Source organism: Eretmochelys imbricata, chromosome 6, assembly GCF_965152235.1.
Source record: "Eretmochelys imbricata isolate rEreImb1 chromosome 6, rEreImb1.hap1, whole genome shotgun sequence".
Lineage (NCBI taxonomy): Eukaryota > Metazoa > Chordata > Testudines > Cheloniidae > Eretmochelys > Eretmochelys imbricata.
The window spans coordinates 60,113,830-60,140,670 of record NC_135577.1 but is presented as its reverse complement, the minus strand read 5'-3'; the positions used below and the strand labels follow the sequence as shown (position 1 = coordinate 60,140,670).

The 26,841-nt window shown below is 51.6% G+C and overlaps 1 protein-coding gene across 2 annotated transcripts in view; it reads left to right on the top strand.

Annotated features, from left to right (window-relative positions):
• The window catches only part of ARHGAP1 (Rho GTPase activating protein 1), a 42,327-nt gene extending 16,227 nt beyond the window's left edge, over positions 1–26,100 (top strand). For both annotated transcript variants that reach the window (XM_077818627.1, XM_077818628.1), the window contains exons 4-13: positions 11,341–11,428; positions 11,765–11,896; positions 12,496–12,582; positions 13,288–13,386; positions 14,231–14,338; positions 15,823–15,899; positions 18,294–18,371; positions 19,142–19,270; positions 19,639–19,742; positions 22,048–26,100. In XM_077818627.1, the coding sequence (XP_077674753.1) occupies positions 11,341–11,428; positions 11,765–11,896; positions 12,496–12,582; positions 13,288–13,386; positions 14,231–14,338; positions 15,823–15,899; positions 18,294–18,371; positions 19,142–19,270; positions 19,639–19,742; positions 22,048–22,227 (1,082 nt within the window). In that variant the 3' untranslated portion in view covers positions 22,228–26,100. The remainder of the gene's footprint in view (positions 1–11,340; positions 11,429–11,764; positions 11,897–12,495; positions 12,583–13,287; positions 13,387–14,230; positions 14,339–15,822; positions 15,900–18,293; positions 18,372–19,141; positions 19,271–19,638; positions 19,743–22,047) is intronic.
• Positions 26,101–26,841: the final 741 nt, after the last annotated feature.

The following is a 26,841-nucleotide window of genomic DNA, read 5'->3' as shown; positions in this document are numbered from 1 at the left end:
CTGTGGTGGGGCCATAGACGGAACCCATATCCCTATCTTGGCACTGGAGCACCAAGCCAGCGAGTACATAAACCGCAAGGGGTACTTTTCAATAGTGCTGCAAGCTCTGGTGGATCACAAGGGACATTTCACCAACATCAGCGTGGGATGGCCGGGAACGGTACATGACGCTCGCATCTTGAGGAACTCTGGTCTGTTTCAAAAGCTGCAGGAAGGGACTTTATTCCCAGACCAGAAAATAACTGTTGGGGATGTTGAAATGCCTATAGTTATCCTTGGGGACCCAGCCTAACCCTTAATGCCATGACTCATGAAGCCATACACAGGCAGCCTAGACAGTAGTCAGGAGCTGTTCAACTACAGGCTGAGCAAGTGCAGAATGGTGGTAGAATGTGCATTTGGACGTTTAAAGGCGCCCTGGCACAGTTTACTGACTTGCTTAGACCTCAGCGAAACCAATATTCCCACTGTTATTACTGCTTGCTGTGTGCTCCACAATATCTGTGAGAGTAAGGGGGAGACGTTTATGGCAGGGTGGGAGGTTGAGGCAAATCACCTGGCTGCTGGTTACGCGCAGCCAGACACCAGGGCGGTTAGAAGAGCACAGGAGGGCACGGTACGCATCAGAGAAGCTTTGAAAACCAGTTTCATGACTGGCCAGGCTATGGTGTGAAAGTTCTGTTGGTTTCTCCTTGATGAAACCCCCCGCCCCTTGGTTCACTCTACTTCCCTGTAAGCTAACCACCCTCCGCTCCTCCCTTCGATCACCGCTTACAGAGGCAATAAAGTCATTGTTGCTTCACATTCATGCATTCTTTATTCATTCATCACACAAATAGGGGGATGACTACCAAGGTAGCCCAGGAGGGGTGGTGGAGGAGGGAAGGAAAATGCCACACAGCACTTTAAAAGTTTACAACTTTAAAATTTATTGAATGCCAGCCTTCTTTTTTTGGGGCAATCCTCTGTGGTGGAGTGGCTGGTTGGCCGGTGGCCCCCCCATCGCGTTCTTGGGCGTCTGGGTGTGGAGGCTATGGAACTTGGGGAGGAGGGCGGTTGGTTACAGAGGGGCTGCAGTGGCAGTCTGTGCTCCAGCTGCCTTTGCTGCAGCTCAACCATACACTGGAGCATACTGGTTTGATCCTCCAGCAGCCTCAGCATTGAATCCTGCCTCCTCTCATCATGTTGCCGCCACATTTGAGCTTCAGCCCTCTCTTCAGCCCGCCACTTACTCTCTTCAGCCTGCCACCTCTCTTCCGGGTCATTTTGTGCTTTCCTGCACTCTGACATTATTTGGCTCCGTGCATTCGTCTGTGCTCTGTCAGTGTGGGAGGACAGCATGAGCTCAGAGAACATTTCATCAAGAGTGTGTTTTTTTTCTTTCTAATCTTCACTAGCCTCTGGGAAGGAGAAGATCCTGTGATCATTGAAACACATGCAGCTGGTGGAGAGAAAAAAAGGGACAGCGGTATTTAAAAAGACACATTTTATAAAACAGTGGCTACAGTCTTTCAGGGTAAACCTTGCTGTTAACATTACATACATAGCACATGTGCTTTCGTTACAAGGTCGCATTTTGCCTCCCCGCACCACGTGGCTACCCCCTCAACCCTCCCTCCTCCCTGTGGCTAACAGCGGGGAACATTTCTGTTCAGCTGCAGGCAAACAGCCGAACAGGAACGGACTCCTCTGAGTGTCCCCTGAAGAAAAGCACCCTATTTCAACCAGGTGACCATGAATGATATCTCACTCTCCTGAGGATAACACAGAGAGATAAAGAACAGATGTTGTTTGAACGCCAGCAAACGTACACTGCAATGCTTTGTTGTACAATGATTCCCGAGTACGTGTTACTGGCCTGGAGTGGTAAAGTGTCCTACCATGAAGGACGCAATAAGGCTGCCCTCCCCAGAAACCTTTTGCAAAGGCTTTGGGAGTACATCCAGGAGAGCCGCGAATGCCAGGGCAAATTAATCCTTTCACATGCTTGCTTTTAAACCATGTATAGTATTTTAAAAGGTACACTCACCGGCAGTCCCTTCTCCACCTGCCGGGTCCAGGAGGCAGGCTTGGGTGGGTTCGGGGGGTACTGGCTCCAGGTCCAGGGTGAGAAACAGTTCCTGGCTGTCGGGAAAACCCGTTTCTCCACTTGCTTGCTGTGAGCTATCTACAACCTCGTCGTCATCATCATCTTCTTCGTCCCCAAAACCTGCTTCCGTGTTGCCTCCATCTCCATTGAAGGAGTCAAATAACACGGCTGGGGTAGTGGTGGCTGAGCCCCCTAAAATGGCATGCAGCTCATCATAGAAGCGGCATGTTTAGGGCTCTGACCCGGAGTGGCCGTTCGCCCCTCTGGTTTTCTGGTAGGCTTGCCTCAGCGCCTTAAGTTTCACGCGGCACTGCTTCGGATCCCTGTTATGGCCTCTGTCCTTCATGCCCTGGGAGATTTTGACAAAGGTTTTGGCATTTCGAAAACTGGAACGTAGTTCTGATAGCACGGATTCCTCTCCCCAGACAGCGATCAGATCTCATACCTCTCGTTCGGTCCATGCTGGAGCTCTTTTGCGATTCTGGGACTCCATCATGGTCACCTCTGCTGATGAGCTCTGCATGGTCACCTCTGCTGGTGAGCTCCGCACTCACCTGCAGCTTGCCACACTGGCCAAACAGGAAATGAGATTCAAAAGTTCGCAGTTCTTTTCCTGTCTACCTGGTCAGTGCATCTGAGTTGAGAGTGCTGTCCAGAGCGGTCACAATGTAGCACTCTGGGATAGCTCCTGGAGGCCAATACCATCGAATTGTGTCCACAGTACCCCAAATTCGACCCAGCAACGCCAATTTAAGCGCTAATCCACTTGTCAGGGGTGGAGTACAGAAATCGATTTTAAGAGCCCTTTAAGTCGAAATAAAGGGCTTCATTGTGTGGATGGGTGCAGGTTTACATTGATTTAACGCTGCTAAATTCGACCTAAAGTCCTAGTGTAGACCAGGGCTATGAGCTGCTCTTTTTCACTTATTGGTAGGCAATAATATTAAGGGTTCACAAAATATCATGGAAGCATCTGGAGTATAATAGTCCCCATCTGCTGCTTTATAAGTGAGATCTGGCTTATTGCAAAGCGGGCTCACTCTCTACTAATTATATTGATCCATATTGTAAGGCACATCCTCCATCTATCTCTAAACCCTTCTCAGTCAGAGGTTTCTGACACTTTGAACAAGAGTCACTTCACCCTAATGTGTAGGGGAGTGCTGTTATCCCAGTTTTACAGACGGGAAAACTGAAGTACATAGCAGGGAAGTGAGTCGATCAAGGTTACACACTGAGTTAGTGAAACACCCAGGGAAAGGTGCAGGAGTAAGACTCAGGAGTTCTGACTCCCAGTCCTCTCCTTGAACCACTAGATGACCTTGGTTTTGATAGGAACATAGGGGGAGAGACCCCTAGGGGGTGTGTGTGCGTGTGATTGTGATTGCCAGTACAGACGGCTTGTTGTAACTTTGTTTCTGTTCCTCCAGACCAGGGTGCACTTGATGGGGCCCAGACAGGTAGGTAGAGTGACTGGTTCTCATGTCATTGGCATTCGATACTCTGGATCATGGTATTCCTTTAACATGATTGTGGCCTGTAGCTGGGTTATCTCAGGGGAGCCCAAACTTTGCCCAGCCTAGGACTGTGTTGGCAACTTGCCAGAAGTGTGAAGGCTGCATGTAATGTGCACTAAACCAAGTAAATTGCAGCCACCCTCCTCCTCTTAAATGTGGAGGTGCAACCAGCTGGGACTGTCCTCTCTGTGCACCGCACCTCCATGTTAGACATGGCAGAACTCTCTGAGCTGAGTTTAGCCTGCAGACTTCATGCTGGGCACCCTTGGGTTCTCAGGTGTTGGCATGAGTTCTGTTCCTCCTCTTGGGTGGTGATGCTTTCTTTGGGCCAGGTTAGCTTGGATCTAGCTTCATCTTATTGTGGTGTATGCTTCAGGCATCCGTGCTGAGACTGCTTCCCTCCCTCTCATCCACTGTTGTAATCAGGAAATAGACTTGCTGTGCAACTGGCATTCCGATTGGCCGTTCTTCCATGAGCTCCTTCAGGGGCAATTTTTTCTGCTGCCAGCTGCTGGTGGGACATCATATTACGGTGGTGTATTCTCCATGCTAGCCTGAAGCTGTGCTACGTGGCCCAATGTGCTTGCTGAGGAAGATGATCACGTTTGTTAACATTCTCTGGAGTCCATCCCCAAATGTCAGGAGCTTGGCTGTTATAATGCCATTGGACTTGTCAATGCAAATGAGCTCTCTTCTGGTGCTAGGAATTCTTTCCATTATCTTTGAACTTTCTGCTGGCTGAGCCCTTTGCTCAGGCCCTGGAATTGCTGATAAATGCCACTGTTTTTCACAGAGACAAGATGGGTGAGGTAATATCTTTTATTGGACCTCCTTCTGTTGGTGAAAGAGACAAGCTTTTAAGCTTACACAGAGTTCTTCTTCTGGTTTGTTTTTTTACGGCTGCCTTAGTGCAATTCTTTCTGTGTGGGTGTTCCCCCACTGCCCTATCTCTTCCTCTTCCCCAGTCTGCCATGCCCTCAGCATATTCCTCCCATTTTACATTTTTTACCTTCTCCCTCTGCAATAGTTTAATAGTTTAAGTACAAATAAAGCATTAAATAGGTATGATATATTTGTCCTTCATCCTGGAGTCAGCTGGTTCCTAATGTAACCTTGAAAAACTGCATCTTGCCAACTTCAACTCCATCTCCCTAGCTTCCGCAGATACCCTCTCTTGGTTCTCCCCAAAACCCATTAAGGATGAAGGCTCTGGTCTCTTCATATGGCTTTTGTCATAAATATAAAGGGAAGGGTAAACCCCTTTGAAATCCCTCCTGGCCAGGGGAAAGCTCCTCTCACCTGTAAAGGGTTAAGAAGCTAAAGGTAACCTCGCTGGCACCTGACCAAAATGACCAATGAGGAGACAAGATACTTTCAAAATCTGGGAGGAGGGAGAGAAACAAAGGGTCTGTGTGTCTGTCTACATTCTGTCTTGGCCGGGGATAGACCAGGAATGGAGTCTTAGAACTTTTAGTAAGTAATCTAGCTAGGTATGTGTTAGATTATGATTTCTTTAAATGGCTGAGAAAAGAACTGTGCTGAATAGAATAACTATTTCTGTCTGTGTATCTTTTTTGTAACTTAAGGTTTTGCCTAGAGGGATTCTCTATGTTTTTGAATCTAATTACCCTGTAAGATATCTACCATCCTGATTTTACAGGGGGGATTTCTTTATTTCTATTTACTTCTATTTTTATTAAAAGTCTTCTTGTAAGAAAACTGAATGCTTTTTCATTGTTCTCAGATCCAAGGGTTTGGGTCTGTGGTCACCTATGCAAATTGGTGAGGCTTTTTATCCAACATTTCCCAGGAAAGGGGGGGTGCAAGTGTTGGGAGGATTGTTCATTGTTCTTAAGATCCAAGGGTCTGGGTCTGTAGTCACCTAGGCAAATTGGTGAGGCTTTTTACCAAACCTTGTCTAGGAAGTGGGGTGCAAGGTTTTGGGAAGTATTTTTTGGGGAAAGACGCGTCCAAACAGCTCTTCCCCAGTAACCAGTATTAGTTTGGTGGTGGTAGCGGCCAATCCAAGGACAAAGGGTGGAATATTTTGTACCTTGGGGAAGTTTTGACCTAAGCTGGTAAAGATAAGCTTAGGAGGTTTTTCATGCAGGTCCCCACATCTGTACCCTAGAGTTCAGAGTCGGGGAGGAACCTTGACAGCTTTATAATTCTGGTAGTGGTCAGGTACCTTGGTGATGGGTGTGGAAGAAATACCTAGATAAAGAGAGACTGGGTGCTAGGACACCTAGTAACTATGCCTGCAAATTGTAGGATTTGCTTCCTGTCTGCATGAAATGCTCAGTCTGCTTCTGCATTGAAGTGAAACTAAAATATGTCAGAGATATCTGACCCTTCCCAGCTGTGTCACCAACTTGCCTGGAGCCTGAAATTGCATGAAATAGAATAGTTTGTTTCTGGCTTCTGCTCCAATAAAGGTACCAGCATGCAGTGCTCCAGGTTGATCAGGCAGTCTTGCATTCTGAACCTGTAGTGTCTGTGAACCTCAAGTGTGGCTGTGGGCCAGATCTTTGAGTTTTGCTACTTCGTATACTCATCCCTGAATGTTGTATCTTTGGAATATTTTGTAACATTGGCTCTTTGGTGGCAGACCCTATCTAACTGCATTCGGATGATATCTAAATACTAGGATATTTCCCACTTGAGATTTGCATAGAAATTGGATACCCATCTGATTGTACATACAGAGATTAAGAATAGTCAGGGTTCCTGGAGTGGTTCTAGTTAACTGTCCTAATCATGCAACAGACTCAAATCAGGGCATAGATCTCAAGTAGCCTGGGCAGTGTTTCCCCAGGTGAAACACACCAGGAAATGTTTAGGGAGTTTTGCAGACAGTTAAGCAAATAGTTCCCTTAATGGGTTTATGGTTCCATTTAATGCAGAGTAGTCTTATCAGGACTATATTATAGTTCTGATACACCTTGTGCTTCTGACACAGCCAGCACATCTCAGGCTGTGATCTCACACATTTGAATGGCAGCACTCTAAGAAAAAGCAAGGGATTGTGTTGACGATTTAGAAGGTATCATAATTCTTGTTGCCCCAATGCCCCAGTGTGGTATTTGGAAGTGTATTGTGCTGCTGGAGGTGCTCCCCTCTGCATGAGGGAGAAAACTGAGGTGCTGACCACTTGGTCCTTAAAAACACCATGTACTTTTCAGGGTGCTTACCTTGGGTCCTGGTCAGATTCTAGTTTGAGTAGTTATGTTGGGTCTCCCTAAATTCACACTAGTTTCAGTCCTCAAGGGTGTTGAAAAATTAGAGAGGGCTCAGAGAAGAGCCACGAGAATGATTAAAGGATTAGAAAACCTGCCTTACAGTGGTAGACTCAAGAAGCTCAATCTACTTCGCTTCAAAACGGAAACGTTAAGGGGTGATTTGATTAGTCTGTAAGTACCTACCTGGGGAGCAAATATTTAATAGTGGGCTTTTCAGTCTAGAGGAGAAGGTAGAACATGATACAAGAGCTGGAAGTTGAAGCTAGACAAATTCAGGCTGGAAATAATGTATAAAATTTTAACAGTGAGGGTAATTAACCACTGGAACAATTTACCAAGGGTCGTGGGGCTTCTTCATCACTGGCAATTTTGAAAGCAAGATTAGATGTCTTTCTAAAAGCTCTGCTCTGGAAATTATTTTGGGGCAATTCTATGGCTTGAGTTATATAGGCGGTCACAATGGTCCCTTCTGGCCTTGGAAGCTATGAAATGAATATAATACTATTCTTTGCATACCATTGTGCATTGTTGCTATGTTCCACTCCAAAGGTAGCTACACTTCGGTGTTGGATGAAGTGATTCCTTGTGTGTCTGGACATCTACGTGTGATGTTTGTTGTGTGCGTTGGACTCTGGGTGCTGTATAATCACTTATTGCTGGTTGTTTGCTAATTGAGTTATTGCTGAAATTACCCCATTTGGGAGAGGAGGGGAACAAACGAACAGTGGAGTCATTAGTTCAAGGTCTGTGGTTGTGCTTAGTGGGAGCAATAGCTGTTTGCACTGCAAAGAAGTGGCTAAAATTTAGAGACTTAGAAATAAGATTAACTTTGCATTTTCAAAACCAAACAGTACAAGGAGTGGAACATCTGTCCGAGATCAAACATGATCTGCTCTCTCCAAGGCAGAGCGGTCACCTGGAGGCAGTTTCCTCAGCTAGCCAAAAGCTTGTAGAATTGGCTGCAGTTTCTCATTTATAAATTGGAACCATTGGTGATTCAAACCCCCCTGAATGCTTGGGAGCTGGCTTTGCCTTGTCTGGAAAGACCAGTCTGATCTGAGATGGCAGATGGAAATGGGATATGAAGCAGTTCGTTTCAGGTGATTTATAAGTTAGCGGACTGAGCTCAGTACAGGGAGCTAAGGAGAAGCCCTGGCACTGGTGGTATGTTGGTCTCAGTATAGTTCTCCAGCTACCTTCCCTAAATGCCCTTACACAATGTACTATCCTGATTTGGAAGGCAAATCTGGCCATGTTTCTGGAGCTCTCTGAGGGATTAGATGCCCCTTTCTGTTTACTTTCTTCTGGCAAGTATCCAAGAGAATTTGCCTTCCTCTCTAAGGCTGGTCCAGGATCCATAGATTCTAAGGCCGGAAGGGACCATTGTGATCATCTCGTGTGACCTCCTGTATAACACAGGCCGCAGAACTGACAGCACCAGGCATTCTCAGCAGGACTCTGTACCAATGGCGGTTACAGGCACTGCCTTCTGGGCCCTAAGTGTTGTCTTTCATGTTGCTCCAGTGGCAGGTATCTTGGTATTGGAGTTTGATTTGCCCTTAAGGGCTATGTGCTTCAGCTGGTCCATGTCTAGTGATTTGCCAGGCTCAGAAATCAGTTTCTCAAGGACCTCAGCACAGAACTCTGCTGTGGATATTGCATCAGTGCAGAGCATTCACAACAAAGGCATGAACTTGGCCATGCTTGGGCTCTACTCCTGGCTTCTGTTGCACAAACTAGCCTTGCTTGAAAGGCAGTTAAATATGGACCATGTGGCTATTAATCTGGAGGGGTGGCCAGGAGAGAGTGCTGTTCCCAACATATAGCGCCTTTTCACACTGCGTACTGAGACCTGGAGTGTCTCTGTATTCTTATCTGAGCCCCCATCATCACAATGCGTGAGAGCATCACAAACATAAACAGATTTATACTCCCAACACCCTGTGAAGTCAGGAAGTATCCCCGTTGTACAGATGAGGAACTGAGGCAGAGAGGCTGAATGACCTGTCCACATGGGGAAGCTGTAATAGTGCCTTATCCACAAGCCCATGACTTTGCAGGCTACTCTTCCATTTTCAATATAAGGGCAGCTGCAATGTACCCATTTATGCTCAGTGGGTGTATGGCAAGCTGTCAAGAAGCTTCTTGGTTAGATGGAGTTTGGGCGCCCATGGGATAATCTGTTTGATGTTGGTCTTGTGGCCTGGCTGTGGCTGTGTACAGTTGTTCCCAATGGTCTCCGCATCACCCTCTCCAGGTCTTGTGTATCTGCTGGGTACCATGTCCTCTCTCAGTGCCTTTTACCCCAGCATGCCACTGTTGTGTTCATGTGATGGTTGATCACTCCCTCATGGCCTGTACCTTGAGCTGTCCCCTATTGCTTCAGTTGTCTCCCTAACTTTTGTACAGGGACCAGTTTGTTTATATTGGTGAACTCCATATTCTCTTGTATTGTCTGGTGAGTTACAATAAAATATCAGTGGAAAGGGAAAATGAGAGTGACAGACTGGAGAGGAAATCTGTTCTCACAGCCTGGACTGCGTGGATGGGGTTGAGGACTGTTGGCCCCTGAGAGGTAATGCTTTCTTGGGTGTTGTGGCTATGCTCACACACATGCAGACCTGCGGCTGCTCTTGGCATCAACAAGCACTTGCCTTAGCGCAGGCAGGCTTTATTTCTGCAAACTTTGGAATTGGCCCTTGTTTGTTAGACATGATAACCTGCTCTGTTTTGACTAAAGATCTCAGTTGCTGGGCATTGATTGTAATAAAGGGGCAGTTGGGGTCCAAGATCCCAGTGCAGGGATGTGAAGAGAAGTGGCTGCATGCCCTGTGGGAGGTGAGTTTAAATGGGGAACCGGAGAAGTGATTGTGGTGGTGAATGATACCGGGCAACTCTGCAGTTTGAAATGGGGAAAAGTTTCTGCTTCTTCTCCATGCAACAGCCTTTGTGGCATTGTTGGTGCAACTTAGAACAGTCTGTACTCCCCCTTCTCTCACTGGGCAGGACACGCTGCATTGGCTCACCAGGAAACTGAGGCTCTCGGGACAAGTTTTGCTCTTCATTGTCCTCTAGGGAAGCTGTTCCCACCCCTTCTTGGTATTTGAAAATAAGCCACCCTGATGGAAATAGATGGGGGCTCCTTCATGCAGGTGATATATCTGTTCATGCTGCACTGAAGCTCTGTGTACCCACGTGCTTAGTGAATCAGTACAAAGGAGAAAAGCTCAGAATCAGATAGGGTGCAATTCCCTCTATCCGCTCACTTGAACTCTCCCCTCATCTCCCTACTAGGGCTTTATTCATGGGGCCACATTCTCTGTTGGCAGAAGTCCACTGAAATCGTAAGAGTTATGTCGGGTGAGAATCTGGCCCAAGATCTGTGAAACCCCAGGAGAGGATCAGGGACCATGTCCCTAGGGTGGAGTTCTTCTGGTGTGATGAGAGCTGTTCTTTGCTGGGCTTTGAGTTGGGTAGGGTTGTCCCCATGCTAAGTTTGATAGAATCACACTGGATTTGCCAGGTGATCTCTCCAGAACAGTTTTAGGGTATGTCTACTCAGCAACTAGACACCCATGGCTGGCCCATGTCAGCCGACTCGGGCTGAGACTGTTTCATTGCAGTGTAGACATCTGGGCTTGGGCTGGAGCTCGGGCTGGGACTGGATGAGAGGGTTATGGGCCAGCCATGGGCTTTTCTTGGTTGTGTAGACATACCCTTAGGCTGCATCAGATGATGAAGCCAGTAAACAAGATTGTTCTGCAAAACACTTCGGAGGCTCGTGGTACCAATTCCTACTTCTCTAGGATAGGCTCTGGGGAGGAGTGGGAGTAGTGGAGCCTGCCCCTCATCACCTGGCTCTGCTCTGCTCCATCCTGCCCAGAGCCAGCCTGTCCTTTGTGCAGCTTTACCCTCTCCCTTAGGGTGTGGTCTGATTTCACTGTGCATGTAGGAGCAAACTTCAGTCGAAGCAAGAGCAAATATGCCAGGAGAGAAGCACATACCCTGGGCCCGCGCTCTGAAGCTTCTGCGTCTGCGAGGGGAAGGTCTTCCCTCTACTAGGGGTACTTACATCTCTGTAGCAATGCACACAGCCACAGTGCTGCAGGTGCCCAACTCTGAGCAATCTCTGTTTCAGTGTCGCTACCTGAGGCCACTGTGTGGGGAACAGTTCCTGCATGCCTCAGGACATCTGAGTCCCACATCCTGCCCTTTCCTGCTGGCTATGTGGCATATACTCCACACTGGCTCCAGACATCTTTCACATTACTTGCCCTTAGGGCCCTGCGTGCTCTCAGATCACTGCCTTCCCCCACCTATGGATGAGGTGGGCTCTGCTGAGGCAGAGGTCAGGCAAGCTGTATTGGTTACTGTGAAATCCCAGGCTTCTGCCCTGTGGTGGAGGGACAGGGACTCCTGCTGCATTGCACATATGCTGGTGGGAGCCCAGTGTTGTCCCTGAATCTCCCTGTGATCTCTGGCATTTCATTCCCAGGTGATGACAACTATGGACGGAAAGTCATTTTGTTCAGTGCCTGCCGGATGCCACCCTGCCATCAACTTGACCATGTGAAACTGCTGCAGTGAGTACTGCCTTGGGGGCCCACTGCTCCCATGACAGCCTGGATCTGAGACAGTCCCCGAGTCCTAGGGGGCAGATCTACAGGCAGCAGCTGCTCTGGTGGATATGTGCCCTCTGCTATAATCTCCAACTAGGTGTGGGCTGCACCCCACATCCAGCCAACCCCCGGCCAGGAATTGCCCTCCTGTATGCTCCTCTCCTTCCTCTCCCAGGGCACAAGTGCCTCTGTTTCTGCAGTGTGGCAAAATTTTCCTTATGCCAACTGTGGCCAATAGGGAGCAAGCTTATACACATGCCAGTGCATACTGCGAGCTCAGAAGTTCCTGTGTCTTCCCAGGTATCTTAAGTTCACACTGGACCAGTATGTGGAGAGTGACTACACATTGGTGTATCTGCACCATGGCCTCACCAGTGAGAACAAGCCGTCCCTGAGCTGGCTGCGGGATGCCTACCGGGAATTTGACCGCAAGTGAGTAGGTGTGGCCAATGGGACAGGACTCCTGAGTTCTCTTCTACAGTCTGACTCCCTGTGTGGTCCTCTTTGGAGCTAAAGCATGTCCTAGGCAAGTCCTTTCCCCATTTGTAACATGGGGATCATGATCCCTCCCACATCTCTACCTGCTGGGAGGTGGTGGGGGTGAACTGATGTTTGTCAAATGCTATGAAGATAGAAAGTTCTATAGACAGAGTGAGGGGTACAAACCGCTCTTGTGGAAAGTTCTCCGGGTCAGCAGGGGGCTAGCAAAGACAAGAGTCAACGCAAGTGTCCAGGCCATTTGGCAGCTCATCCCCTTATGGGGCAATGCCTCATGAGTGGAGTCGTGGGGTGGCAAAGAGCAGGGATTGAGGTTCCTAGGTGGTTGAGGGCTAGGAAATGAGGGGAGAGTGGTGTTATAGAAGGCTGGGGAATTGGGTTAACACAGGGGGCCCCAGGGAGGGGCACAGTGCACTGAGAGTGTGGAGGGTGGGACTTAGAGCCCCAGGGAGCCATTTGGGGGCTTGAGCTGATGGAGCAGCCCAGCTCCCCAGCCCAGGCAGAGCTCTCCCTCACTCGGCTTCCTTTGGCAGGTACAAGAAGAACATCAAAGCGCTGTACATCGTGCACCCAACGATGTTCATCAAGACTCTGCTGATTCTCTTCAAGCCTCTGATCAGGTAGGGGGCAGCGGAGGCTGGCTCAAGCTCCCTGGGTGCAGGGGGATGTGCAGCATTCCTCAGCAGGCCAGGAGGAGAGCACAGGCTCCTAGCTCCTCCTGTGCTGGCACTGGTGACTCCTCCTGCATTAACCTCTCGGGGGATATGCCTCCCATTATTTCTGAAAGATCCAGGCAAAACAAGAGCCCCTCTGCTGGGGCCTGGGGAGCTCAGCCCCTGCAAAGGCCACATGTCCCAGGCGTTAGCACCAGGACAGAAGGGGAGGAGGAGAATGAAACCCAGAGGGGCACTGAGTTCAGCGTGTCACCAGTGAAACCGCCAGCCTCCTGGGCCAAAAATGAAAAGAGGAGCGGACTCTGGCCTGCTGCAGAGCCCAGGGAGGGGCAGTGCTGTGCTGTGCAGAGCCCATCTTTGCCAGGCTTTGAGCCAGGCTGTGGAGGAGACTTAGCAGTGCCTCACGGAATATGGGGGTTGAGAGAGAGCTGCGTGGTGTGGTGCCCCTACTGCTGAACCTCTGCTGCCTCCAGCACTGCCAAGGCCCCTCAGTTCTGCCCCGCAGGCCCCATGATCTTCCAGCTCTTGCTCCCCCAGACAGCTCTGCTAACAGCCCCTCATTCCTGCTGCTCTTGCCCTGGGCTTCCCCCAGTTCTGCTGATGTTAGTCACTCCGGATCCCTCATGGGGCTGCTTGTCCTCTGTTTTGCAGTTTCAAGTTTGGACGGAAGATTTTTTATGCAAACTTCCTGAGCGAGCTGGAGGAGCATGTGAAGCTGGAGCAGCTGGGGATCCCAAGCCAGGTGCTAAAGTGAGAGCCTGCCTACCTGCTTACCCATGGCTCCGTGAGAGGAGGGAAGATGCAGGGTGGGGAAACAGTGGCAAGGGGGAAGGAAGCAATGGGGAGGGGCCTTGTTTTGCTCCAAAGTGGTGGTTCATCCGAGGTAGCAGCGCCAGGGTGCCTCAGAGAGGGGGCTCTTCCTAGCTCCCCTTCCTGCCTGTCTTCAGCGTCAATGCCTGGCTCAGGCTCACTTGGCCCCTTTGCTGCCTCTGTCTCTTCTGCCTCTTGGTCTCCTCTCAGGCAAGTGACTTTACCCCCAGGCATCTTTCTGCTGTCCCTCCCTGTCTGCTGCTGCCTGTACATCCACTTTGCTCAAAAGCTCAGTGGAGCCTTCTCACTTCAGCTTTCCTCTGTGGTCTCCCAAAGGTGCTTCAACTGCACCTCTAGCCTGTTCAGATCCCTGTGGCTCTACCTCTCTCCCATGCACACGCACACCCCATCACCCCTTGTCTTCCAGCAAACTTGCCCTGACTTCCTAGGTGCACGGTCCTTTGCCCCGTCTTTTCCCTATTCATCCCAGCAAGCTCCTCTCTTTGTACAGACCCCCGCCTTCCCCCTTGCTCCCTCTTCTCCGCTGGAGACTGAGCCCTTTGGTCTTGCTGCCCCAGCACTCCTGAGCTGCCTGTCCTTGGGGTCAGCAAGTACTAGGCTAGAGCTGTCTTTGGGGCAGTTCCCAGTGGATCAGCAGCAGGGGCTGGGTTGGTTGCATCCACAAAGCAGTAGGGTGGGTGCCGGGTGTGAGGTGGTAGGCACTGGTTGGTGGTCCCTGTGTGAGATGGGCTGGTTCCCTACCAATCTGTCTCTCTCACTACAGATATGACGAGTACCTGAAATCACTGCAGAAACCCTCTCAAGTGCCCCAGAAGCTGACCCCACCACGCCCACCCCTGCCAAACCAGCAGTTTGGGGTCTCTCTGCAGCAGTGAGTATCTTAGAGTTGCGTAGCTTTGGCTGCTGGGCCAGCTAATGCCAGAGCCCTGTGTATAATGCAATAGTGCAGTTGCAGAAATGGCCTTGAAATTGCCCGTTTCTTGAAATTGCTGCAGAATCTGAGTTGTCATTTAGAAAAACTCAATTCTCTAGCCCAGATCCTGAGCTACCCTCTGCCCACCTCAAATTGTGGCTTGCCTGATTGCTGGGCTGGTTCTTGGTGTAAACTAGAGGCGCTGCAGGGCTTCTCTAACATGCTAACAGCCCACAAGGGGTTGTTTCAGTAACTGAGGATTCACTGGAGTGCCAGGACACCCCAGCTACACGCCTGTGTGCGTGGGGCTAGGAGTGGGAAGGGCTGGAGTACAAGCCATGATGGCACTTCTCTGCCATATGAGGATTCCTTGAGTGGGAGGATTCCTCAAGGGGCCGGCTAAAATGGCATTAGGCCTGTGTTGTTTTGCTGGAGCAGGGCAGAGGACCTGACCCTCAACTTTTTCCATAGCTTCAATGCTGTTTTAATAGAGGGTTTCTCAGGGACACATCCCCTCCCATTCACCCTTGCCTCTGCTTCCCCACACTTTCCTGGTCACATCACATCCCTGAGGCAGCTTCAGAATTGCTGACATGGGAAAGTGACGTCAGCAAAGTATTATTTAATGTATTTTTAGCTTTTAATGCAATTTGGCCAGTGGAAATGAGGAGAAACCAGCTCCATGTGCTCAGGCAGTTGTCCCTGAGGCAGTTTGGGAAGTGATTTTCTAGCCCTTCTGGCTGCAGTGAAAGCCTTCCAAACGTGAGCTCAGTGTAACCAGCACAGTGACTGCTGGCTGAGCTTGCAGGCGTCCTGAACCGATCTCTCAGAGAGAGGTGACTTGGCCCATTCTTTGCAATGGGGGTTTGACTCCGAAGCCAAATGATGGTGATGTACATGTCCACATTAGATATTACATTACTGATCATCTGAACTGAACCATCTGGCATTTGTCATTGCGGGATGTAATGGCAGATGTTGGAGAGTAATACACAGCAGCTAGCTGCTGTCTAGGTGGATTCCTGTCCTTCGCTCCCCTACATTTAAACTCCCCTCTGCTCTTGCCTAAAGCGGAGAAAGAAAAAGGAGTTGCATCCCACAGAGCCACCTCAATTGTTTCCTGGCCCCTTCCCAGCAACCAAAGCCTCCAGCTTGGGCCCCTGACGCTGGCTGTAATGCAGTCGCTGCTCCTCAACACAGACCAGCAGTAGGAGGCAGCATAACATATGTGTATTGTAGTATCAAAAACATGTGGGATGCTGCCCTGGTTGGACTGGGATGGGGAGAGAGAGGGGGAGCAGGCTGAGGGGCAAAGAGTGGGACAGGACTAGGCGGGGAGAGGGATCCCGCAGAGGTCCCTGCTACGTACATATGTCAGATGTGATGAGCTGCATGCGGACAAGAGGTAACTGGCAACCTCTAACCTTCTGTTCTTCCCACAGCCTAAGGGAAAAGAGCTCTGATCAGGCCCCCGTCCCACTGGTGGTCAGGGAAACCATTGCCTATCTGCGGGAGCATGGTGAGTGCGTAAATGAAACCCTCAACCCAATTCAATACCATGCAGGTGCCTTCTCCCCTTCCTAATGCCAATCAGATCTTTATGAAACAGAAGGAAAATGACCATAGAACAGTTTGGAGCCCAAATATGATTGATGGAGCCAAGAAGAGAGATCCTGCCATGCCCTCCTTCCTGCACAGTGTCTGGGTCTGACATTCCCCTCTGGTGTTATCTGGACTGGTGATCTGCTAGGTCACTCCAGTCCTTGACTCTGGGAGCCAGCCTTACCCTGCTCTGCTGTGAGAACCCCCACTCCTGAGCTGTTCGTGCACAGCCTCCGGCATGTAAGCTGCTCCTTGGATTGTATAACCGAATGACACTAGCCAATATCTCCGGTCCCAGACACAACCCTAGGAACCTCTGTCTTGCAGTTTCTAGTTATGCCCGCTGGACACTACAAGTTTATATGAGTTCGTCAATTTAACCAAGAAATTGATACGTACCAGGCTTGTTATCCCAAGGGGAGCCTCTGACACACTTCAAACCAAAGGCACTGCTTCAGGTAGAATAAACAAACAGATTTATTAACTATAAAGATAGATTTTAAGTTATTATTAGTCAAAGCATAACAAGTCGGATTTGGTCAAATGAAATAAAAGCAAAACGCGTTCTAAGCTGATCTTAACACTTTCAGTGCCCTTACAAATTTAGATGCTTCTCACCACAGGCTGGCTGGTTGCTCTTCAGCCAGGCTTTCCCCTTTGATCAGCGCTTCAGTCCCTTGGTGCGGTGTCTGTAGATTAGGGGTGGGCAAACTTTTTGGCCTGAGAGCCTCATTGGGTTTCTGAAATTGTATGGAGGGCCGGTTAGGGGAGGCTGTGCCTCCCCAAGCAGCCAGGCACAGCACGGCACGGCCCCCGCCCCCTATCTGACCCTCCCTGCTTCTCACCCCCTGACAGCCCCCCGGTGACTCTGGACCCCCTGCCCCATCCAACCATCCCTTCTCCCTGACTGGCCCTGGACCCACCACCCCTAACTACCCCTGCCACCCCATCCAACCCCCCCCCTCCTTTCTGACTGCCCCTCCCCAGGAGCCCTGCCCCATCCAACCACCCCTTCTCCCTTACCGGCCCCAGACCCACCGCCCCATCCAACATCCCCTCTCCTTCCTGACTGCCCCCCTGGGACACCTGCCCCATCCACCCCACCCTGCTCCCTGTCCCCTGACTGTCCCCGGAACCCCTGCCCCTGACTGTCCCCCGCTGCTCCATCCAACCCCCCCTCCTTCCTGACTGTCCCCCCCCCGGGACCCCTGCTCCCATTCAACCCCCCTGTTCCCCGCCCTCCAACAGCCCCAACCCCTATCCACACCCCTGGCCCCTGACCACCACCCGAACTCCCCTGCCCTTTATCCAACCCCCGCTCCCTGCCCCCTTACCGGTGGCTGGCGGTGTGGCTGCACCAGGTCAGGCAGCCGCGCTGCGCAGCACAGAGCACCAGGTCAGGCTGGGCTCTGCAGCTGCGCTGCCCCAGGAGCTCACTGCTCTGCTGCCCAGAGCATGCGCCAGCAGTGCAGTGAGCTGAGGCTGTGGGGGGAGAGGGAATAGCTGGGGAGGGGAGGAGAGGAGAGGGGGCTAGCCTCCCGGGCCGGGCAGGACAGTCCCGTGGGCCGGATGTGACCCGCAGGCCGTAGTTTGCTCACCTCTGCTGTAGATGTAGGTGGAAGAGAGAGAGAGCATGGCAAATATGTCTCCCTTTTATCATGCCCTTTCTTTCCTCTTGGCATTACCCGCCCACCCTCCCCCTCAATTTCGGAGTTAGGTGAACATTATCTCATCACAGTTCCAAACTGACCAAAGGAAGGGGGGGTGACTCCCTTGAGAGTCTAACAGATTATTTTGTTGCTGCCTAGGCCAGCGTCCTTTGTTCCTGTGAGGCTGGGCTGGGTTTGTCCCATACCTGCCCTGATGTGGTGTGAACTGCCTCTCTGTTCTTGGAGAGTTTGTGCCTGGGCTTGCTTTAAGCCATGAGGTTACATTTTCAGCCCCATAACTATATACATGAAATTATACCCTTACTGTAACAATTACTATAACATCACTGTAACAACCATGCTCAGTGCATCATGAGCCTTCTGAAGACACCCGACACGACAAACTTTGCATCGGATACCATGCAATCATTTTACAAGGATGAACATGGGGGTGGTGAGTGTTCCACCGAGGTACAGAGCACAGTGGGCATGGGCAGTGCTCTCTCCACAGCTGTGTGCAGAGGTTTCCTGTGCACATGGGAGAAGCTGGTGCTTTGACAGCCTTGCTGTGTGCTGTGGCTCGCCAGGAAGGGTCAGAGAGCTCTGGTATGACAAGCCTGGTCTGAGCTCTCCCTTTCCTTCTGCTCGCTCGCTCTCCCCAGCTCTGACCAAAGAGGGGATTTTCCGGAGATCAGCTTCCACACAGATTGTCAAAGAGGTCCAACAAAAATACAACATGGGTAAGTGTCCCTCCTCAGGAGAACCTTGTGCCGTGACCCGTCCACCTCACCCAACACCCACCTCCAAGTTAGAGTTCTCTGGTCCTCACCAGTCCTGACCCTCAGACTCTGCTCCTCTGCACTGTTCCTGTTCTGGGGCTCTGCTCTCATCATGCTTCTTGCTCTGCACCCAGTGCTGGGGAATATGAGCTCCATCTAGCACTACACAGGAGTGTGTGGATGAGTACCTCTTTAGCTCTAGGCTGGGATCAACTCATTCCACTGTGATCTGAAAGCCTATTTGAATGCTGCTCTCCATCCTGCTGGCCAAGGGGGACTGAACTTTGCCTGTAATCTGCCAGAGGATTTGTGTTTGAGCAGTACAAAACCCCCATTCCTGTTTCAGGAGAGGCTCGTCTCCCTCTCTCCACCTGCTCCCTGAGGAGCCCCTTCTGTTTCCCAGGGCTGGGCATGCTACCTTCCCATTGCTGCCCTGGAGAATGAGACCAAGACCAGAATAGACTCCTGTTTGGGGTGATGAGCCTTGGGGACATTGGACTGGAATTGGCAGAGCTGTTGCTTCTGTCTTGTGGGCAAGTAAGTTACCTCCATCTCAAGTGAGTCTGGCCTCATGCTCGTCCCCAGGGAGCTATTGCTCCAGAGCTGGGCTTTGACCCTGTGCTCTGCTCCATTGATCTGGAGGGAGTTCTGCCCCTTGCCCCTTTCCGTTAGGCAGTGTGCTCGTGCTCTGATAGATGGGCTCTGAGCCTGTGTCTCCTCTCTGTCCTCAGGGATACCGATGGATTTCCAGCAATATGAGGACATTCACCTTGCTGCCGTGATCCTCAAGACATTCCTGCGGGAGCTGCCAGAGCCCCTGCTGACCTTTAGCCTCTACAACCACGTTGTCAACTTCCAGAGTGAGTTGGGGGCAAGAGGGTACAACCAATCGAAGTCTGAACTCCCTAAGGGCAGGGATCTCCTCCAGGCTACCTCAGACATACAGCTATGCTCTCTGATCCTAGCCTGTGGCTCTGGTGCCTTTCCAAGGAATCCAGGCGGTATGGATGGGCCCCCATTGCCAAGGGAGTATGCATGGGATGGGGAGGAGAGGGAGTCCTGCCTGGGGTACCCATGCATTGTGAGCTGGGCTCCTATCAGAGGAGTCTCCCAGTGTGAGTCAGGGTCACCCTGTAGCCTGGTGGGAGCTGGAGGTTCTCCCCCTTCATTGGCTGGTGCGAGCTAGGGTCTCGCTCACCTACTCACGTGCCGCATGTTTCCCTTTCAGATATGGAGGAGTCGAATCGTGTGGATGTTGTTCGCAAAACCCTCCAGACCCTGCCCGAGGAAAACTACCAAGTGCTCTGTTTCCTGATGGCCTTCCTGGCAGAGGTTTGCTGCTCCACTTGGTGCTAAGGCGGTCTCCTCTTAGCTCACTGCACCTGGGCCAAGCTCCATTACTGCCCATTCACCTCCCTCCCCAACACACGCTGCCCAGCTGAGAGAGAGTGCGGCTTCGGCTAGGAAACCAAGCTTCTTTATCCCTCCGTCCCCCTTCCCCAAGGGTTGGAACCGACTCTGACGTGTCAGGCTCAGGTAGTTCCTCCCATTGGGGCTGGGGGTCGGGGGCAAAGGGCAGGACAGCAGCTGAGACAGGGTGAAACTCCTGTTGGTGCAGGTTGTAACAAGGCTGGTTCTGGTGGGACCCAACGGAGAGTGCCAGTTCAGGACAAATTGCTTCAAGCAGGGCAGTTACAGCCCAAGGCTGGGGTTTCTATGCACATCAAGGCAAACCAAACCAGCCAAACAGAGCAGACTTTGGTCTCACCCCACTGGCTAACCACAAGTCACACAAGCAATTCCCTTAGACATTCCAGTTTCCCAGTATCACCACCAGTGCCACTCATTATGGGGATGAATGGTTATGAAAACCAATACCCCAGTAAAAGAAAAAGGGTTCTCTCGATCCCAAAGGACCAAGCCCCAGACCCAGGTCAATATACAAATCAGATCTTACCCACAAATCACGCTGTTGCCAATCCTTTAGAATCTAAAAACTAAAGGTTTATTCATAAAAGGAAAAAGATATAGATGAGAGCTAGAACTGGTTAAATGGAATCAATTACATAGAATAATGGCAAAGTTCTTGGTTCAGGCTTGCAGCAGCGATGGAATAAACTGCGGGTTCAAATCAAATCTCTGGAGTACATCCACAGCTGGGATGGGTCTTTCAGACCCATCGTTCAGAGCTTCAGTGTAGCCAAGTCCCTCCAGAGGTATGACGCAGGATTGAAGACCAGATGGAGGAGCTGCAGCAGCTTTTTATAGTCTCTTGCCATGTGGTCTTTCTTTGTTCCAAAGACAAGCTGTCCATCACATGGCCTGGAAAAACCTCAGAGTTCTGTCCATAGGCAGGTCCCTGCATAACTTGCTCTGTCCCAAGGTATGTCTGCCATCTCTCAGTGGGTCAGTTGTATGGCTGATGGCCCTTAATGGGCCATCAAGCAGGCTAGGCAGAGCTGACACCAACTTGTCTGAGGCGTCACCCAAAAGCATAGCATAAGTTTGAAATACAGACCGTATAGAGCCAATATTCATAACGTCAACTATAAAAGTGATACACATCTACAGATAGCATAATCATAACCAGCAAACCATAACCTTGTCTTAAACACCTCATTTGACCCCCTTTATATAAGATTTGGTGCCACTACAGGACCTTGGTTGCAACAATGATCTATATGGTCCCAGTTCAAGTCAATAACGTCACACAGGTAAAGACCAGAAACAGGTGTGCAGTGAGAACGGGATAGAAAATGAGCTCCAGATCCTGCCCTACTGGACTTGCAGGGAGCTTCCCACTGCTGTGGAAGCTGCTCTACTGAGCCAAGTCTATCCCCAGCAAAAGGGGCAGAAACAACCAGCTCCTAGTGCTTTGGGCATGTTGGATGACAGCACCTGCTGGGTCAAGGTGTCTGTGTGGCCTGCCAGCTGGTGCAGAATATGTCAGGGTGTCACTTGCCATCCCAAAAGCCCTGCAGGTTTTGCGCCCTGTATATCACCCTAGCCATCCCTCCCTGACAGTTCCTGGGGGTCAGGGCGGGACCCTGGACTCTATTCCCTGCTTTCCCCACCCCTTCCAGGCCTATCAGTCCCCTCCAGCTTTTCCAGAGTTGGGGAAGGTTGGGGTAATTTAGGGTCACATCCACGTTGCTCTTCAGTTTGCAGCTAAATTAGAGGGTGGTTAGAGCAGAGGCCTGGGCTCATGGCTGCTGGAATCTCTCCTGCTCTGCCTTTGTCATCGTCTGTATTGCAGCGCCCCCTAGAGAGCCAGGCTCAGGGCCCAGCGAGAGAGGTCCCTGCCTTGGAGACAGTGAGAAAGGAAGGACTGTCATCCCTATTCACTGGTGGGGAATGGACACACAGAGAGACCAAGTGACTTGCCTGGAGTCTCACAGGCAGTCTGTGACAGCGTTGGGAATTGAACCCAGGTCCCCTGAGGCCCAGTCAAGTGTCTTCATCGCAAGCCTGCCTCTCCTTCCCGGGTGCATTGTATTGCTTCATGTGCCTCAGTTTCCCCCTCTAGGTTAGGCGCCTGAGACCCCACCGAGGGGCTGTGAGGCACCAGGGAGGGCAGAGTGCTGATACTGTTGTTGCTGCCCTGAGTCATTAGGGGTCCTCTCTCCCTCCCACACAGGTCTCCTCTCACAGTGACGTAAACAAGATGACGAACACCAACCTGGCCGTGGTTTTCGGCCCAAACCTGCTGTGGGATAAGGATGTAGCCATCACCCTCAAGGCCATCAAGCCCATCAACACCTTTACCAAGTTCCTGCTGGACTACCAGGGGGTGCTGTTCCAAGACATGGAGGCCTGAGCCAGGGCCAGCCCACATTAGCACACTGTGCCCACCTTCCCCCTCCCTCTTCCTACCTTGTCATGGAGCCGTGGCCAGGAGCCTCCAGCACAGAGGGTCCATTGGAGCTGCAGGCGCTGAGCTGAATGAGGGCTGTGGAGATGGTGTGAGAGTGAGTGAGCAGGCAACCATTTGCCAGAGGTCGGGGAGGGGAGCTGGTTTCCCCATTCCTGGGAGTGGAGTCTTGTCCCCATGGCCATTCTGTGCAGCTCATCCCTGGCCATGCTGCCCTACTGGGGGCTGTTCCCTCCTTCCTTCCCCTCACGGGCTTCTTTCTGCCCTCCTCTCCCCCCCGCAGCAACCCCTCTTCTGTGCAATGCCCCAAGATCCCAGCTCATTCCTCCTGCCTGCATCACCTGGGCAGGACTGGGCTCGAGTTGTTTGGCAGGAGGCTCCCTGTGCCAGCCCTTCCTCTCAGGAGCTGAGTGCAGATTCCTGGCTCCCGCCCTCACCCAGAGCAGGTCAGGTAAGCCTTGTGCTTCAGGTGTTAGTGAGGACAGCACCAGCTGCTCCTGGGCTAACACCGACCCTCCCCTTGGCTCGCAGTAGGCGTGTGAAGGAGAAACTGACTCTCGGGGGGCTGGGCCATTGGGCCCTGCCAGAGACTCTGTGACTGAGGGGAGTTGGCTTAGCCCCACCCCCTGCCAGCACTACTACTCCGAGGAGCCAGTAATGCCTCTCCAAGGGGCGCTAGCGTCCTCTGTGGGTGCTGTTCACCTTCACTAACAGGGCTGTGATGGGCATGGGGTGTGTGGCGGGTGGTAGCCCAGGACTACTCTGCGTTGGCTCTAATGGTCCCCTTGGCTTTGTCCTCAGCTCTTGGTGGGAGGGTTTTACTCCAGACCCGGCCTCAGTGGGCATGCGCTGCATGGGTATGCGGGGTCCCCTTTGTAATGCTCTGTGATCAGTGAGCTTGTTGGAATCATGCAGGGAGCAAGTGCCCTGGTGGCACTTGACTTCCCACTGCCAAACCCCGCAATTGACACTGCCCTTCCTCATGGCTGTAGCACAGGGACACTCCTGGGTCCCCTGTTTATCTGCTGGCCAGCCCCTGAGCCCAGCTGCTTTTTGACTTCGGGGTGAGTGGAATTTTATCCAGCAAAAATGTAAGTGAGAATATGGCCTGAAGGGAAGGGCCTGTGCACTGAGGCCAAACCTTAGCCAGAGTGTGAGAGGCCTGGGTCGCAGGAACCTGCCCAGGTGCTGAGCTCTCACATGCCAAAGCATACAGCGTGCCCCTAGCTCAGCTCCTCACTACCCCATATATCGGTTCCACCCCTTCAGGAGAGCTACTTTGATGCACCCCTTATGTGCTAGGTAGGGAGGGAGGGAGATGGCTCTCTACAGGCCAGGCTCAGGAACAGAGCAGCTCCTGTGAGAGAGGAGCTTTCACACTGGAGCGAGACTCTCAGTTTCTAGCCTCACTCCCCAAGACCCATAATTCTTGTGCCCTGCTCCGCCTGGCCAGTCCTGCTCCCAGCTGCACCACAGCAGTGGGGAAACATTGGGACCAAGCAGAGCTCATTTTATAAAGTGGCAGTTGATCTGCTTTTAATAGGATTTTAACCTGCCCTCGAAACTGACCAAGGCTGATACCCTGGTTTAAAAATAGACAAACTTCTGATGAGCACCAACAACAGGAATGGGGTCTCCTCTGCCAGGCCTAGGAGCAGGGACCCAGGATTGGTAAGAACTCTGTCCTGCAATGGAGCCCAGGCCCAGCTCGGCAACTCTAGCTATTGCCGATTGATTGGCTGCTCTTGGGGTGACCCACAAAAGGGTGAGATGGGCAAGTGGAGGAGCAGAGAATTCTGAGGGCTGGAGAACAGACTGTGGACGGCTTGGGGCCACCCATCCCACCCTGGGTATTGAGTGAATCTCTCTCTCGGAGGCCGAAGGGCCCGTGGAGGGGAGGGACCAGGCCTGGAACTGGACGTGCTGCTGTGTGAGTTGAATTTCTGCCTGTTGGGCTGGGACACAAATGCCCTTTGCTGTAAATAAGTCCATAGTGATGGTTTGGGTGGGTGACAGAGGGCTTCTAGTTCACCTTGACTTCTGGTAGATCCAGCATGGAGAGTAGCTCTGCCATGGAGGTTTCTTGGGAAAGCTGGAGGGACTCAGTGCTCCTACTGAAGTGGGGGGGAGAGGGGCAGTGTAGGAAGAGCCCTACACTTGCCCCATGAGTTTTGTTAGGCCATGCTCTGTGGGACACTCTGGAAAGGGGTGTTGTCTGCGTGACCCCATATCACATCTTCTGTCTCCCCATCTCAAGGGTGTATCCCCTCCTGCATGTATTTCAGAGCCAAGCTAGGCTGGGCTTGCTGACGTTATCTGGGCCACAGCTAAATGTTTGTTGGCTTAGATCTGCCCAGAGGAAAGGAAAAACCTGCTGGTGTCCTTGGGAGCAACCAGAATCTTAAGCCCAGTAGCCTAGAACAGAAATTCCCCATGGCCTGGGGCCCAAGGACCTGGCTGCAGGCTCATCCGCTGCTCTCTGCAGTGACTTCCAGCTGGGAGCACTGAATCCTGACCTGCTCGGTGTTGAGAAAAGCTGGGCTGGGCTGCAGCAGGGGCAGGCTGAGGCTGCACTTGGGGCAGGTATTTCCTTAGCTTCCCAGAGACACTTCTAAAAAATATTCTATATAGTTAAAACTCCTGAGTTTATGGCTTTCCTATTGAGCGTAACGGGACCTGATGCAAATCCCTGTGCTAGGGGATGACCCTGCTCCTGGGGCAGAGCCCTGCATGGGGAAGGGAGCAGACTTGGAGCAAGGTCAGGCTCTTGGTACTGCAGATGGTGGGAATGGGCTCGCAAGGTCTTGGGAGCACTCCAGTGTAAATATTCCCATTCCTTTACCCAACCCCTGCCTGCTTCCCCCGAGCTGCCAAGAGGCTTGGAACAGGCACATCAGCGCTGGCTACTTTGCTACTGCAATTTATTCTTTGGGATGCCTTTTATGAAAATACTAGTCTTGTGGCTTGTATGTGAAGCTGTGGCCTGGGTCTGACTGCAGTCCTTGGCTCCCCATGCCGGGTGGCAGGTGGGCAACCGAGTCCACGTCTCTGCCAACTAACTCAGGACTGAATTGCCTTCCTAGTCTGGGTGCCTCCTTGGGTGTACAGCCTGAGGCAGAGCTGGGAGGGAGGCAACGTGCAGGTAGCTGGAGCGGCTAGAGGACCAACCTTGGCCCAAGAGACTAGGTTCTAGTCCCTGGTGCCTGTAAGAGGTGGTTGGTAGCAGGTTAGGGGCCCATGGTTACTCTGTATTTGTCTCCCATAGTGTGTCCTCCTCCTAAGTACAGCTGCCCAAGGGCCCCTTCCCCAGCGTGGCTTCCATACTAAATATTGGCCACAGCGGCCCTTTGAGGGTGACATGTTTTGTCTCCTCTCTGTGCCCTGCTCTGCGGCACCCAACTTCCCTCCCCCCCCTCATTCCAGTGGTGTCTGAGCAGCCTGTGAGCACACACTCCACAACTGGCCCCAGCTGTCAGCTCTCTGCCTCTCTCTTCTGCAACCAGAGCCTTTGGGTGATGCAGATGAAGGCAAGGTCAATTTGATGCCTTATGGTAACCTCTCTGCTGACTCAGCAGAGACCTCTGAGGGCCAAACTAGCCCCTGGTTGCTCTTTCAAGCAGTGGGGCTCTAGTGCAATTTACAGCTTTGCTTTTTGTTGCTGGTGTTCCCTGCCTTCTCTCCAGTTGATGTTCAGCAGGCACAGGGCTGGGGTTTTTACTGAGACATTAATTCACTTCCATGTTTATTTCCTTCTACACTGCACCGATCCTGTATTTCACAGTTTGCACTTTTTTGTATTTCAATAAAAACCAAAACTTAGCCCCAGAGCATGGTGTATTTCTCCAAAATGCAGCCTCTGGGGCTGATCTACAAGAGAAAGCAGAATGGCTGGTTATTCACCCAGCTACAACTGTGAGCAGAGAGCAGAGCTGTGCGTGGTCCATCCTCCTTGTGCCTCTCCAGGGCGTGTACACACACGTAGGGACAGCACTGCTTCCCCTACTCAATGGGCAGGAGCCATGTGCTAGATCCACAAAGGGGACTCAGACACTGCACCACCTAACGTTAGGCACCCTACTGCCCCCTGGAATCCGGAAGTCCAGGTTAGGTGCCAGATTCCCTATATTGTGCAGTGGGAGAGTTCAGTGCCTAAGAACAGGATTCACAAAGGCCAGAGAGCTGGGCGGAGAACTGCCTAAGCTAACCAGGAGGAATTATCATCAAGGAGAGAGGTGGGGCCTCAAAAGGTAGTTCTGTGCCTTCCTCCACTTGGGACTCAGAGCTGGGCCCCCTTTCCTGGTGCTAGAGCTGATCTGGTCCACGCGATCTTGCCAAAAAAAAAGGGGGGGCCCTGCTGCAGCCCCCCTTTATTCCAGTAGCCCAGTGCTAAGAGCACTGCCGCCCCCCAGGCCTCCTGAACCTGAGCAGGAAGGGAAGGGGATCAGCTTTATAATCCAGCTGCAGTGACTCAGACATTGGATTCTTTTCCCTTCTCACCTCAGCAGGTGAGGAGCTCAGAACAGCATCTGCCCAAACCGCATGGGCTGGTGCCCGTGGAAG